The following is a 16,372-nucleotide window of genomic DNA, read 5'->3' as shown; positions in this document are numbered from 1 at the left end:
CCGTTGCTGCTATAAATCTGGTTTAATACCACTATTTAAACACTTAAATGTTAGAATAATCACCTCACAATTTTAATGTGAACTATGCACCTATCCAGAATAAGCACTCTGATAGTATTTTCAAAGACAGCCCTCTTAGAAGGTACCACAATAAACACTGTGCCATCTTCTGTTTTGCTGGGTTTTGTTTTAATGTGAGCATGTTGCATTAACACTTTGAGACAGAATAAAGATCATGGTTCTCCAAACAAGAGTCCAATTCTGACATCTGTATAAGCAAATTGCTTTCAACAGCCATGGCTTTTCACCCAGCATACCATACCTTGCAACCAAGTTTAGGAGAGAGTCCCCAGTAATTTTCTTCACAGAGTTCACACTTTTGTCCCTGAGTGTGAGGGGGACAAATGCATTGGCCAGAATCAGCATTGCAGTTGTTCTGAGTATGGGCACAGTCACAGGCTGCAAGAGAAACAGGACCAAATGAGTAATTTTATCCACGCTTCACTACAGAGAAGAAACTCCAAGACCACCAATAGTCTTACTTTTCTAATGCAGTACATTTGTCTATTCCACCAGGAACTCCTTGCTGTCTCTGATCACTGAGAAACAAATCATGACCACAGTGACATTTCATCTTTTTACTGGAAGCCCATTACTGCTTACTGACTTAGCCTGCCTGGTGTTCCAAAAAGCAGTGCTGCACTTCCAGAGGGGGATCAACAAGACCACACAAATTTACTTTTGGAGTAGAGTACATTTGTAGGAAAAAACTTGTATTGCAGAAGACACATGATGAGTTCATCAGGAGATGTGCTGATGTTCTCAAGCAGATGAAAGGATTAATCTCAATAATTGCTTACTGAATAATAGAGATGGATAACTATTTTTATAATAACTAACTACTGCAGGATGCATTTGGCAATTTAAGAAACAAAATATTATTCCAGTTAAAAAGCAGAATTTCAGGGAAGTAATTTTATTAATCTTTTTAGTAACATTTAAGTGATTTCCAGTAATGAAATTGTTAAATGTACCCAAGGGATCTTTGATTCTTAGTAAAGACAAAGTATATTCATTTCGAAACAATCTTATCACAATCTCACTGCATATTTCATTTTAATGTACTGTTTGAGGCAAGAAAAAAGTGGTTTTGTCTGGCTGGATAAAAGGCAGGCATTCCTTTAGCTATACTGTATTGAAAAGGGTATCTTATTAACATGAAAAATTAGGTTTTGATGGTATGTTCTTTTTTTAGATGAACAATTTCTTCCTTATCATGATTAAAAATTGTACACAGCCAGGTGATGATGGCAAAATAGAGTGAATGACATCTTATCAAAGTATGAAAAACATATTTAAGAGTTAAATTAAAAACTAAAGTAAAAATCTTTAGGAGTAGAAGCTCTTCAATTTCCCAACTGCAGAAAAAAACAGTTTCATTCTGTTTGAAGGACTGAAGGGGTTTGTAATAAAGAGACAAAGGAGGTATTGAGGATGTAATATTTCTCTCATGCACCCTTTATGAGTTATTTCATAGTCACCACCTTTTACAAGGAGCCACAGTGAGCAAAGAAACGTTTTGTTCCCCAGCTTAATCAAAGTATTAGCAGACCTTCCTACAGATTCTTCCGTATCGTCATCAAAACAACTGACCTTTGCCAGAGTTCAACATACAATGTATTGCTGAAATTCCAGACCAACTCTGGAAGGATCATGGATTAGAGCTTACGTGTGCAGCCACCATCCTGGAACGCGTAAAAGCCATGAGCACAACGATCACACTTCTCTCCAGCCACTCCTGGCACACAGTGACACTGTCCCTGATGATTGCAGTCCTCAGACACCGAGCCAAACTGACTGCAGTTGCAGGGAATGCAGCCAAGCCCAGTAAGCAGCCCATAATACCCATTCTGTTGGAGAAGAAATAAATAGATTGGAGCTATGTTTCACAAATTTTTGAAAACACTACAATATACACTCTTGTTTTCTCTTGTTTGCTCCCCATGATGTCTGACCTGCATGAATTTTGGCCAGCATTGCATGACTGCTGTGGAAAGACTCCCTGGCATTATTCCTTCACTGTTGCCAGCTATAAAGCAATATGCACTCGGGTGAAAAACTCAGCCCTGAAATACTCTCATGGTACTCTAATCTCACAAGCAAGACACTGTGTTTTGAAGTCTGATGTTATTCTAATTTAAAGACTTGAAGGAGGTGAGGGTGGGCTGTGCTGATCAAGCACAGATACCTGGACTATGAACGAAAGCCTAGAATGGAACAGGTCAGTGACCTAGTGCACGTGTGTTCAAAGTCATTCAGCTGGAATGGAACAAAAGGCAGCAACTGGGCACAGAATTCCTGCTCTGGTCTCTGATGTAGTTCTACATCTAGCATAGACTGGAAACTGCTGGTTTGTATCACCAGTGAATATCTGCTTGTTCTTGTAACAGGCCTGCCTTTCAGCTGAATTGCTTGTTGGCATTCAGTCACGATGTATTTATTATCACCAACCACATTTCTTCAGATATTCCCTACTCAGACTTAATTTTATAGAAGCACAGCTCTAAGATTCCTTCAGGTTAACAGTGTTTGGTTTGGTTTTTGACTGCACTCTGTCAGTACCAGCCTGAACAGCCCTATGCAGGAGGGTGCTGAATCAATTATACAGCTTCACATCTGCAAGGAGCACATGCAGAGCAATTTTCAGCCACAAAAACCTCTGCAGATAAACTTTGGTCTCCATTCCAGCAACAGGCCCCTCTCCCTCGAACCCATTTGCTGCTATTCTCTGTATCTACTCAAATCAGTATTTATAGATAAAGAGGAAGACAAGAAAATATATACATTAGCAATAGGTAATGTATCTGCTTACCAAGCATTTATCACATCTTTCTCCAATTACATTTGATTTGCAGGAACAGACGCCTGTCTCATGTTGACAAGTACTTGAAAGGGAACCATTCACGTGGCAGGCACAGGCTTGTGTTCAGACAAAAAGAAACCAAATTAAAAAATTATTCACGTGTTTCTGTAGGCATTCATTATTATACATTATTCAAAATCTGGTATACGATGTGTTTCATCTGTTTATATCCCACAGATGCTAATATATCCCAGAAATGCCTGTGCATTTGGACAAAAATTTCAAAAAACAGTTCGAAACACCTCTGAATATCTGTATTTAAGAAGTTTTTTTTCTTCCAGCCCTATATATGACTTTCAGAAGTAGGAAGTGTGCACAGCATGTCATTGGAGGGACAGTGTTAAGCAAGCCAGTAAGTTCCAGGGATACCAAGTGTCAAACGCTAACATAATACATTCCCCTCCCTCAGCCTAACCCAACCCAGAGTTTTTCAACTTGCACTTGCCAAATCACAACTTGAAGATTAACTTTTTCAGCAAAGGTGCACATGTCCCCATCCATTTTGCACGTGAACACTACATTTTTGTGTTCTTTAAGTGTTGAAAATAATAAAAGTAACAACTTACCACGACAGTTTTTGTCAATCACTGCATCCCCATAATATCCATCAGCACACTTTTCACAGTGATGACCTGCTGTGTTCCCCAGACATTTCAGGCACTGTCCTGTGAAGGGATCACAGTGGCCCTCTTCTTGAGGGTTTACATTGCCATTGCATTCACAAGGAGCACACGACTGTCCAGGGATAAGAGGATTCCCATAGTAACCATTAGCACACCTGCATCAGAGTTTAGAAACTTTATCAGCTGGAGTGTGGTCATGTCATATACTCTCCTCATTGAAGGGAGATTTTCCTATTAAATTTTAATCTAAAGTGTCTCTGTATTACAGTGAAAGACAAAATAAGAAGGAAAATTTTATTAGGAATGTTCCATACATGTGGTATGAACAATACAAGGAAGATAGGATGACGAACACCTAGTGATGGCAATGATATAGATATTTCACCCAAAATTAGTGTACATACCTTTCACATTGAGAACCAGTATAGCCTGGAAGACATTTGTCACAGACAATTCCACCTTCTTCATTCAGCTGGCAAGTGGGACTGAAACTATTAACAAGATTTATGGCACTTGGTATCAATGCACAGAATCACAAGACTTCTGCAAACATTCAATATCCACCCTTCCTTGCACCTAGCTATATAAACACACGATTGCAATTTTTTCTAGTTTATCAATGCTTTCAAAATTACAATGTGTCAAAAAAACCGGTATCATTTTCAAAAACTCTTGGAGTTTTTTTTACTTTGAAAGCAAGATTTTAAAACTTCCTAAAAACTTGGCTTTCATTCTAGCAAAGCAGTACAATTGCTGTACTGAGCTCCTTTTTTTCAGATACAACACTTCTGTCCTTCTACTGTTTTCTGAAAAAAAAAGGAAGATAACCATGGTTTTGGTGCAAAGTTCAAGGACAGGCTGAATTATTACTTTCATCCACCATGCAAAATCATACCAATTCACTTAGCCTCTCTTAGCCTAGTCTATGTATTTGTCTGCCTCAAAAAGGAATGTTTCTGAGATATACGCAAACAAAGATGAAGAAAAAATATGTCCTTTTCTCTCTCCTTCAGATGTCATGACATTTTTCTTTATCTCACTTTCTGTTTTTGCTGAAGATGGAAAAGACAGCCCTGCATAAGAAGCTTACTTGTTTGCAGCAGAACTCAGAGGACATGCACAAGGCTGGCAGTCCCCAGATGTTCCTTGGGATGGATCTCCATAGAAGCCAGGCAAGCACTGATCACAGAAAGGTCCTGTCGTGTTGTGTTGACAAGCCTGTGAGACATAGAAAAAATCTTTCTGTGTTTTCTCTTGATTTTTTGGCCCCTGAGGGATTCCTACAGCCGTCTGCACACAGTGTGATACCAAGGAAGCCATTCTTCAAGCCATGAAGAACTGCCTAGAACTCTGAAAATAAATGTTTGATTTTTTTTTCTGAGTTGTAACAATTCTGATTGTTTTTTCCTGCATTTTAGAATATACGTCATGAAACCAGACACATTACCTCTACACATACTTACATATATTTTGCATATTGCACACATTTACAGTAACAAACTTATATAGTTTTTACTGGTAAACACCAGCCATTTTATTCCAGTAACCTTTAATTTTCAGAAGAGATCTGAGAGCTAAATTTTCTCTTCACAAAGTGATGTGCAATTTTCACTGGTGTTAGTCATGGAAGATGCACATATAACTGAAAACAGATATTCACCACTTAAATTTGTTCTTTTCAGGAACCTGCAGCAAGCAAAGTCAAGATTTTTATCAGCCAGTACATGATGGCATTTTTGTATTAGTTCTGACTATTCCCCACTTGAAATGATAAACTGAAACAAATTCTTTATTGGAAAACACACTTATGGAGTCTTGAAACATACTCTGAACTAAACAATAAAAACCAACAAAAATAAGCACTTGGTACCCATAGCTTGAAATTATGCACACTGTAAATTTGTCTCCCACGGTAAAAATGCTCTCCTAATTCCTAAACAGATGCTTAAAACACAGAACACTTTAAAGGATGACTTACAAAGCAAACACCGTGAATGTCACACTCAGTTGCATGCCCATTGCACTTGCAGGGTTGACAAATACCTCCAAAGAGTATTCCATCCACACGGTAGTACCCAGGGAGACAGGACTGAAGAGAAATGAAGGGAGAAAAAGCAGTAGCACTATGTGTGTTGAAAATACACATCCAAACTTTTTCAAAGAGTGCATTTCCGACCACCCACCATCCAATCCATTCACAATGTGGTAATTGAATGCTCTTTCAACCCTATTGATGTCACTGTAACTCTTTTCTGGTGGTTGTTTTTTACTTGCACTGGATAAAGAGGATAAGAATTAACTCCATAAAACTTTGATTCCCTTTGCTCCCTGGAGGCATGAAAGTTAATTTTTTTGTGGTTGAATATGTGAGATTCCTGATTATGTGACAATAGAAAAGATATTCTACCACCTCTGCAGAATCATTAACAATGCTATAGCACAAGGCTTCATACTGAAATTATTTGTCAAAACAATTCCTGCTATTCTGCAGTAGGACTGTGCCTCTCAAAATCTTATATTCAGATACACAAGACACCACCTTGCACAATGCATTTCACCCTCGTGGGCTCTTCCAAAAGCTATCATTCTTCCCTGCTAAGGTTCCTTATTGCCTCCATAAACTTAACAGCACATAACAGGAATAAACTGAATATGATCCAGATTTAGAAAAAGTGCTATTAATGAGTAAGGTAAGCTCAAAATAGCTTCACAGAGCTTTAACAGCTGCAACACCGATATTCTGAAGCACATCATCATTTTTTAGTGCCATGAACAAGAATTCAAGAAATAAGTTTAAAATCCCATTTAGAGTATCTGAAAGAAAATACCTTTGGGATTGTATAAAGTATAGTTGGCAGCAGATCACCAAACAACATAAACTTTAATGGCAGTTTAATTAAAGGCAGCCTGCATTTAAACCTAGATCCTTTACAATAGGAGGTAATTTTGCATACACATAACACTGTAAGAAGTTACCTCACAGGATATTCCTGTGTAACCCTGAGGACATTCACAGAATTCCACATCTGGCGCTGAAGAAAGATCTATAACATTTTCACTTGCAGTATCCAGGGTCACAGAGTCCAGCCTAGGGTTAAGCAGGAAAACATCACATCATTTGTTTCCCCAGACACAATCTTCAACAGGACAGTTTGCTTCTGGGGAGGTAACACCACTGAGCACTGCTCCCTGCCAGGGACAAGTGAGGAACAGGCACAAATCTCCTCTGTAAGAAGTCTGTGATCATACTCTTATCACAGCATTTTCCCTCCCGGGAGTAGATGTCTTCTGTTATCATTATTGTTACTGGAAGAGACAACCTTCTCAGCCACAGGTAACATTTTTGTAAGGAATCCTTACAAAAATTCCATGAAGGTGAACACACTATCCCTAAATGACCATAAATTTCACCAGAATGGTGTGAGTGCACAAAGCAAATTTGGTATCAGTTCCTATTTTATTGACATAAAATACTACCAAATGACAGAATATTCACAGAATATTTTGAGTTGAAAGGGATCATCAAGTCCAACCCTTTAATAAATGGCCCATATGGAGATATATATCCATAACTTTAGTGTTATTAGCAGCACCATGCTCTAGGGAATGAGGAAGAAAGATTGTCAGTGAGTGTAAGGAAATTAAGTGAGTCAATGATGAAGCCAATTCCCTTGAGACCAATATAACGTTATTCCTGTTACCTTGGAGAAGAGGTAAAACAGAGATCTATAAGTATCTGACACAGATACTGCCAATGCTGGTTTGAGGCTGTGAAACGATCAGCTAATCCACTGCAGCCTAATTTTCCTATTAAGGCCTCCCTTAGAGAGGAGTCTCAATAACATCCACAAACAAACATCAAAAGAAATTACAATCAATGTCTTTATTGATAGGTTTTCAATAGTCAGTGATGGATTAACCTGCCACATACTGTAGAGAGTTCTGGAGGCATTTCCCTCTAAAAAAACAGCCATTGTAATAAGGCTTTTATGCACTATTACTTTAAAGCAGAATACAACATCTCTGCTATCAGGTATCTTTAAAATCAAATGTCCCTTATCTCACACTCCATATGACTGTGTTTTGGGGACAAAGATTGGTCTTAAGAAAATACAGTAAACAACATTTTTTCTAGGAATTATTAACATAAAGCTTCAGGAACACTACCAATAAGAGCCATGATTCATATGCAGAAAAAAATAATAGAAGTTTATGGATTAACTTGAATCTTTTATCTCACTTACCTGTACACAGCCTTTTTGGCAATGTTGTAGTTGGCCCTGATCAGAAGATGGGTCACATTTGCCAGAACAGTCATCAACATTTCCCGGTCTATTGCCTTTTTTGTATTGAACTCTATGAAATTCTCTGATACAAATCTCACTGAATTAGAATACTCCTCGTATGGCTGTAATGACAAGCCTGCTGCTCTTGTACTCAGAATCTGCCCATTACCCTGAAATTAAGGGACAAGAGAAAACATATTCCATAATTGCATGTAAATTTTATTAAGTAACAACATTTAGTGTCAAATACACAGAAGAGGCAATCAAATTAAATTCCTTGCATTAAGTAAGCAAAAGACATTTTCTGTGGCTTCAAGACTACAATCCCATTCTCTCTTGATTCAGAGACTTCAGAATTCTTTTGTAAAAGAATAAACTGAATTGCAAAATCAAATACCTTTACAAATCAGAATCTCCTTTCTCCTTTGTTCTATTGCTGAGTACATATAAAAAAATAATGTTTTTAGAGGTGCCTGGATTAAGTATAGAGCCTTTTTAACTGCAACAGAAATCTAGAAAAGTAAGCAATCTGCAAGAACACTCACTTGTTTCATAAGCAAAAGTCTTTACAGTTTATTGCAGTTTGTTTTGTATACAAGCTTTGTACATTTGGTAATAAGCAACTCACCCATATACACACAGATTAAATTCTAGGTATTTAGCATTTAAAACTAGTGTTGCATACCTACAATTTCAGACAAATGGATTAGAAAATCAGAAATGAGTAGTAATAAATCTTGATGGTGACTTTCAAGAGACTTAAAACTGACAAAACTACTACTATAGAAGTATTATTTTATTTTTTAACCCTTTCATAGATTCTTAGTAATGTCTGAATAGTAACAAGTTGAAAAAAAAATCCACCTGAATGATGACATCCACGCTAGACACTATATCACTGTCCACACTCTCCATTGGAATGTCATAAGATACCGTATACTTCAAGTCTCCACTAAAAGCTGTGAGCTGAAATGACAAAAAGAACAACACAATAACCTCCAGCCAACATGAAGAAATTACACGGGTCAGTGCAACGTCCAAATTATAAGACAATTGCAGGCTTGCAAATACCACTTTACAGGAAAAGTTTAGCATGCTATGAGTGTCAGCACAGGGACAAGAGCTGGCTTGTTGCTGTGCAGGTGGTGAGAGCTAGCTCAAGGCTCTACAGGTGATTCAGGTAAGTGCCCTCATTCACTGGAACACTAACAGGACTCTGAACAGACAGCTGAGGTGTACACACTACCATCCTAGCCAAGGGGCACAGCATGTTGGAGTTTTTCACGTTCCATACACCACCTTTCAGGGTCCTTCGCCCCACAGCTGCTGCTGACTACTACAAAGGAAGTTAACCAACAGTTAAACCTATATTAAATTAATAAGAAATCAGAATTTGAGTGAGTGTTGCCCTGTGCAAAACCTGCTCCTTAATGTTATACTTCTTACACTTGTTTTCATTTACTGTGTCACTAGACTAATAATAAACACAGCTGCATGGGCAGAGAGTGGACTGAAAATAATTGCAGGTAAGGCTGCAAGGTCCTCCTCTGCTCACCACTGGTGAGGCCAAAGCTCGAGTTCTGACTCCAGCTCTGGTCTTCTCAGTACAAGAGAGAGGTGGACATACCAGAAAGAGTCCAGCAAAGGGGCACTAAAATGATTAATAACCTGAAGCATCTTTCATATGAGGAAAGACCAAGGGTAGCAGGACTACCCAGCTTACAAAAGTCTCAGAGAGATCTTATAAATATATATACATATATATATATATATATCTATATATATATATATCTTATGAGAGGGTGCAAAGAGGATGGAACTGGGCTCTTTTCAGTGATGCCCAGTGCCAGGAAAGGAGGCAATGACCACAAATACAGGAGGCTCCTGCTGAACATCAGGAAACACTTACTGTGAGGGTGACCAAGCACAGGTTGCTCAGAGAGGTCGTGGAGTCTCCATCCTTGGAGATACTCAGAAGCAGCTCTCTGATCATGATCTAGTTAACTTGCCCTAGGTGTCCCTGCTTGAGGACAGAGATTGGGCAAGATGACCCCCAGAGGTCCTTTCCAATCTCAACTATTCTGTGATTCTGTTGCAAAAACTAGGACACACCTAGAGCTTCAGCTGGTAAGCAGGGAAAAAAATTAAAGACTAGGTGTTTGGAAACAGAAGATGGCCAAGAAGCAGGTAATAGATTTTAATGGTCCCATCTACTGTTATTGGGACAAGGCATAAAGGGCGTAAGTTTTGGGATAGGAACCAAGTGCATGGGAATTGTGATCATGTAAGTCAGTAACATTCAAGAGAGATTATATTGTGTCAAGGATAGGCAGGAAAGGAAGTGGGGAGATGGATGAACTCAAAAAGCAAAAAAGAGGGTACTGGGCATACCTGCACAGGAACATTCTCATTTAAAAAGCAGAGCTCGAGTGAGAAGTTTGGTAATGCTAAGCTTTATGTGTAATCTTTAATTGCTATATATTTAGAGCAATAGGTTATGGTTAAGACAGAGAACCTATGAAGGAGTTTTCACTTCTTAGCTGAGTACTTACTTTATTTCCTAGATATGCCTCAGGTGCCGACCAGTAATAAGTATTTTTCAGTACTTTCACAGCCTCAGTGTTGTTAATACTTATTTGATGGGGTCCATCAAATTGGCTTCGTTGAGGCTGCACTCTCCTTGCTTTGTATAGATCAGTAACAAGCCATCCAGACATGTCTGAAACCTACAAGAGTAGTAATATTAATGGAAGTCAGGTAGTTGTGTCACTGAAAAAGCATTCACCTCTTCCTAGATATTCATTCAACCTGATGGATCTAAAACACTTTCATTAGCCAAGTCTGACACCCAATATATGCAAATATGCCACTTCAGACTAGGATGGTCTCCACCTCTCAATTTGACAGGAATAAAAATATAATGAGCGTGATTTTCATCCTTCCAACAAAATTAGCATTACACCTATGCAGCTCTCTGAGACAGAAACACAGAATTTCAAAGGCTTCAAGGCCAATTGTCTCCATTTATAGATAGGGCTGAGCTGGAGGAAAGCGAAAACTACAGTCCCAAGATGAGAGAACTTTTTTCTTCTCACAGAGGGAGTTTTATTCAATCATATTAGAATTTAAGTCAGTTTGATATGTTTTTCCTCCCTTTTTGCTGCACACAAAACAGGACACCCAAAGTGTGGCAAGGAATTTGATGGGAAAAGAATGGCCCCAAAGCCCCATAACTCAAGAACTGTCTAATCAGAAGACAGTAATATTTATAAACACTGTTAAGAAAGAGTATTGGCCATATTTCCAGAAGTCCAATAGCTTTGTCCAGTAAGTATGAGAGCAAGGAAATGGGTTTGTGTTTATCTCTTCAGTATGAAAAAAGACTTTAACAGTCAGAAAAAAATTCATTTTTCCAGTGCATTATTGCAACCTTCACTACCCAATTCTTCTGATATTACTGCAAGCCAGCAGGGCCAAAGCCTGCATGGGATGACTTGCTGACTACCTCAGGGCTGCCCAATGATACTGAAAATCCATTCCTCTGTAAGGAAACACATACCAGAATTTGCAGTTAACTTGGGCACGTGTCAAAGAGAAGCATAGTACATTTTACAGCTGCCTGAAGAAAGAATATTAGGTCATGGAGATAACATATAAATACCTGACTGACAGGCCATGTAAGACTGTCACAGACATCAGAGACGCCAAAGCAAAAACACTCTGTGCAGCCGTGAGGATTTCTTTCTTGCAAATTGTAGAATCCTGGTTTACAGAGATCACAGTTTTCACCTTCTACATTTTCCTGTCAAAGGCATATAACATTTGGTTCACATCAGCATTATTATGGTAACAAATACCATGGATTAGGTGGGATTTAGGCATAACAGCATTCAGAAAGTTACAAAAGAAAACACATTTCAGCACAGCAGGATTACTGAATAACACTAAGTGCTTAAAACGAAACTGATTGGAAAAATTCATCAGAATTTGCCAGTTCATCAAAATCTAAACAAGCCCCAGCAAGGGTTCTATTGTAGTAAAATTTCATCTCAGAGGCAGCTTCCGCCAGCTTGCCAGTCTACTTCTCTTGTAGCTTGACTTTGTAGACTGCCCTGGAGAAAAGTTATCATGTTTTCTGAATCCAAATAGATTACCTTTCAGATATCTCACCAAATAGAATCCACAAAGTTCACCTTTAAGGCCAGGCTCTTGGAGCCACCACAGCCAGCTTCAAGAGAGCAATTTCTCAGCCATCTTGTAATATTTATGCTGTGATGCCCACTACTGCAGCCACCTCTTCCTGGAAGAACACCACACTGTGCTAGCTGGCAACTCTTCCACCCAATATGCTCTGGCTAAAGTACAGAAAGTCCTGCTCCAGAAGTAGAGGTGCTCCAGTCCTTTAGCTCCTTTCATTGGTCTTCTACCATGCTAATTGGATAGTTCAGAGCCTACAGCTACAAACCTCTTTCAATGCAGAATTTACAGAGAAAAAATATCCAAAACTCTGTACCCATTTTTTTTAATCATAAAATATTTGTGCAGCAAGTATGTGGCTATTTCTTAAAAAAAAGTTTAGACAATTGCTGCTGACAAACAAACCAGCAGAGAAAATATTTGATTAATTTCCACAAAGCTGTGTAAATAGCAGATCTCCATGGGCATTTCCACACACTAAGATACAGAACATTTCCTAATGCTAGGGACAAGATTCTGATAATGTCCTAGCTTTGTATCAAGACAAGACCTGGACACACACCACTCTCCAATCTCACTACAAGTGGGAAAATCCCACTACAAAGGCAAAAAGGACTTTAAAGAACAGCTCACAAAGTTCCCTGATACATATGGTTAGGACACTAAGACTGCAAGGCATCCATGTGAAGCACAACTGTCTTACTGTTTTGAGGAGGCTTATATGAGCTCTGCATTGCCATGTGAAATGCAAAGTCTGTGGACCAAATTCTGCTTTCAGAAGAGTTACCAGGGTACCTTCACTTCAGTGACAAGAATGACTCCAGAATGCAGACTTACATCAGATCTGGTCCTATGGAGCAAATTTCAGGCTTACCAGAAAGAAATCTGAGACTTCCAACTGTCTTTCCTTCTGGAACAGTGTTTGGCATGTCAAGTTCACATAAGACCTCTCTAGACAGCCAGGTTATGTGATTTGGAAAGCAAAGTACAACCTGTGTTTGCAAAACACATTAAAAATCTCCAAGTCTGATTCAAAGGCTGAGGATGGCTGCTTCTATTTCTTCATACAAAAACTTGGGAAAAATCTCAGGCAAAGTGCCTCCTGATATAATGGGATTTTAAAATCTTGGATTTTTACAGAAATAGTATTTGTATGCTCTTTTTAGCTTTTTTATTTCTCAGTCTTCAGGATGGATTTGGATCACGCATTTCTTAATGTCTAACATTATTAGACAGAAATTATTTATTTCTCAATGAAAAATAAAAATCTTACCCAATGACTAGACCTCAAGAGCTGTGTTTCAGGAAAGATCAAATATCACAAAATGTACCATATAAAAAAAAGAATACCTTTTTCTACTGTGTTCACAGAGTCTGCAAAGGCTTAGAAATCCTGTCTCCTTCATTTGATATTTGGAGTGCACAACTTTTCTCCTTTCATCCCCATTGGTGGTCTGCTGGCTGGTGACACTCTTTGTGATCTGGCCTAAAAATTCTATATGCCAGGCTCATGCCTACATAGCACTGAAAAGGGGCAGTTTCTAGTCTAGTTTATACCAAAATTTTCACTGGTTATCTGCATTGGCTGATAAAGTGTTACCCTAGCTCAAAATAAGGCATGTATCTCCATTTTCATATTTAAATTGGTGATTGGAGCCATTTTGTTTTTCCAGAGTCCTGTTATTTATATAGGTTTGATTTTTTGGATCAGATAAATTATGCAAAAGGACTAAATTTTCAGAAGAATTGTCAAACAAACCATGTTATCCTGTTCACTATCATATTTGGCAACAAATACATAAACTACTCTAACATTTGGTTCAAAAATTAAGTAACTTCTTTAAATATTAACACAGTTTTGCAATAAAATTCAGTGGAATCTACAGCTGCAAGAAATTTTAAGAGGTTTGGATATTTACCAAAAAATAAAATGCTGCAAGACTTCTCTCTTTTTAAACATTTTTATGGTTTATATTTTGTAATTGAATAATTAAATCATATTTCATACATATGTCTAGTACAAGTGTTCCAATAGCTCTTTCCAAATGCCTGCTGTTTCTTCACACAAAGCAGATGTTTTAAACACAATATTTGTTTACAAGCAATCAGTGACTTTGAAGAGAAGTATCAGCTCATTCCTAAAACCAAACCCAGCTAGGCATACTCACTCTCTGTGCCTGCCTCACACATGTACAGGTTTTATTTCATTTGAATGTCAGTCTGGCCCACTGTTATAGAAAATGTTACATTAGTAACATACGGATCTACTCAACATAAATTGCTGTATTTTTCAGTATACAGAATAATTAGTAGTTTTAAGTTCTAGGCTGTCAGGTGTACACCAGGTTACTTCTTATAAAGGAAGTGATTTTCCCAGTTAATGAAATTTCCCTATTAAAAAGGAGTTAACAAACCATGTTGAACAAAACGGGCAGTTTGGTACTCACTTTGCAAAGACAAGGCTCCGTGCATGGATCTTCATTAATGCTCCCAGCCAGGCTGCAGTTACAGCGCAGGCACTTTGGGTAGCCCCGATACCCAAATGCACAACGATCACATTTCTCTCCTGCATAACCTTCCCTGCACTGACACTGGCCTGGCAAAGTTCCTTGAAGAGCAAAAGTAGAGAAGAGAAAAAAAAAAATTAGAGTGGGCAATAGGCTGGATTCAAATGTCTCAGAGGGTACAAATAATTAAGCATTCCTTTTTTATTACACTCCATGTCATATTCTGCAGACACGTGGCAAAAGGTCAGTCTCGCTGTCTATTTTTCATATTTAAAGAATCAAATGCACAGAAACTGCAGCAAAATGAATTTTGTGACAGCTGTAACAGCGTTCATGGTGTTGGATCTCAACTACTCACACTGTTTCACAAAGTAGGAGTCCACAATCCCCACAGGACATGTTCAGGGACCTGACATAACCTTAAAATCATAAAATTACGTTATGCCTCAGCCTCAGCTTCCCAAAGATTTACCAGTGTTTTGAAGTGGTACCTAAAAGGCAGCCATTCAAAGGTAGATGGTGTACCCTCAAACTTCAGTGACCTACAGCCAGACTTGGAAGTTTAGGGAAAAGGCACTTCTTGCTTCCTTACCATGCTGAGAGTCGGTATGGTGCTCATCTTTAACACAGACAGAGCTCAGAGAGCCGAAGGGGTCGCAGTCACAGGGATAGCAGGGGTGATCCTCATAGGGAGAAACCTATAAAATAAAAGCACTCTGGCAAATTCTCAAGTCATTAACTGGGAAAAGTAAAGTTACATCTGTTTCCTGTCTTCAATCACCAAAATTAAAATGAATAAAGACTGGAAAAAGATAATATGGGGCAATAGATAAAGGGACTAGTCTAACTTTAGCAAGCAGAAAGATCACAAGATTGCAGGGTAGAAAAAGCTTAAATTTGGGAACAAAAGTTGATCTTCAATAGCACAAAGATATAGTAACTGCTAATGGCTGGAAGCTGAAGTGTGACACATTCAACATAAATAGACATTTTTCTAAAGTAACAGCAATTAACTACTGTGAAGGTTTGCCAAAAGATATGGAAATGTTCAAGACAAGAGTGGATGCTTTTTGCAAAGATATTCTGGTTCAAAGAGGAAGGAAATTAAAGAAATCCTTGGCTCTGTGTTCAGTGGAAGGATAGCTTATCTATTAATACTCATTCTGACTTCATGATCTATACATCTTTGAAATATAAGGCAGTACAAATCATATGGCAAGATTTTATTTTTTTGCAGGGAAAATTGTCCTTTGAGGTGCTTCAGCTGTAAAGCAAATCAGTAATGACTTCTAGATACACATTTAATGTCTATGAGTTGATCGAAGACCTTTCTTCAATGCTTCTTACAGCAACTCTAAGACAACCTCTGACTCCAATTAACTTCCTTGGATGAGCTGTACCTGCTGTCTAGCCATACTCCTATGGATTCACCCTTGCTCTCTGCACCAGTTTATGCCAGATTTTTAAAGTACAGGTTTTTCAAAATATGCATGAACCTACCAAAGCAAGAACATGTGGAGTAGAAATTTAGTTCAGAACATCTCATTATACAGAGACCTCTAACACTGCAGTTAGATGCAGTGTTAAGTTATGTAAGCACCTATGTTTAACTCTGTCAGCCACATCTTAACAAATGTCTTGTAGAGTTTATGCCTTTTTTCCAAAGAGTGGCACTGGAAAGTACACTCACAAGTCCTGCAACAATCATATCAAGAAGAGCATTTTTTCAACATCTCATGAGCCAGAGATTGTGGTCTTCGAGCCAGGTCCTTTTTAACACTGGTTGAAATGGGCTGATACAGGATGGTAGACAATTTTTGTACTTTTGAAGACAGT

General features: G+C 38.4%; 1 protein-coding gene across 1 annotated transcript in view; it reads right to left on the bottom strand.

The window, feature by feature from the left end:
* LAMA1 (laminin subunit alpha 1) overlaps window positions 1-16,372 on the bottom strand; it is a 98,023-nt gene that overhangs the window by 43,061 nt on the left and 38,590 nt on the right. The window contains exons 9-22 of the mRNA XM_014871232.2: window positions 15,129-15,234; window positions 14,477-14,637; window positions 11,494-11,634; window positions 10,385-10,558; window positions 8,697-8,798; window positions 7,791-8,002; window positions 6,523-6,634; window positions 5,525-5,635; window positions 4,637-4,764; window positions 3,951-4,037; window positions 3,490-3,701; window positions 2,873-2,979; window positions 1,730-1,910; window positions 323-459 (exon numbers count right to left, since the gene is read on the bottom strand). Of these exons, the coding sequence (XP_014726718.2) occupies window positions 323-459; window positions 1,730-1,910; window positions 2,873-2,979; window positions 3,490-3,701; window positions 3,951-4,037; window positions 4,637-4,764; window positions 5,525-5,635; window positions 6,523-6,634; window positions 7,791-8,002; window positions 8,697-8,798; window positions 10,385-10,558; window positions 11,494-11,634; window positions 14,477-14,637; window positions 15,129-15,234 (1,971 nt within the window). The remainder of the gene's footprint in view (window positions 1-322; window positions 460-1,729; window positions 1,911-2,872; window positions 2,980-3,489; window positions 3,702-3,950; window positions 4,038-4,636; window positions 4,765-5,524; window positions 5,636-6,522; window positions 6,635-7,790; window positions 8,003-8,696; window positions 8,799-10,384; window positions 10,559-11,493; window positions 11,635-14,476; window positions 14,638-15,128; window positions 15,235-16,372) is intronic.

Source organism: Sturnus vulgaris, chromosome 1 (assembly GCF_052056855.1).
Source record: "Sturnus vulgaris isolate bStuVul1 chromosome 1, bStuVul1.hap1, whole genome shotgun sequence".
NCBI classification, from domain to species: domain Eukaryota; kingdom Metazoa; phylum Chordata; class Aves; order Passeriformes; family Sturnidae; genus Sturnus; species Sturnus vulgaris.
This window is presented reverse-complemented; position numbering and strand designations above follow the sequence as displayed.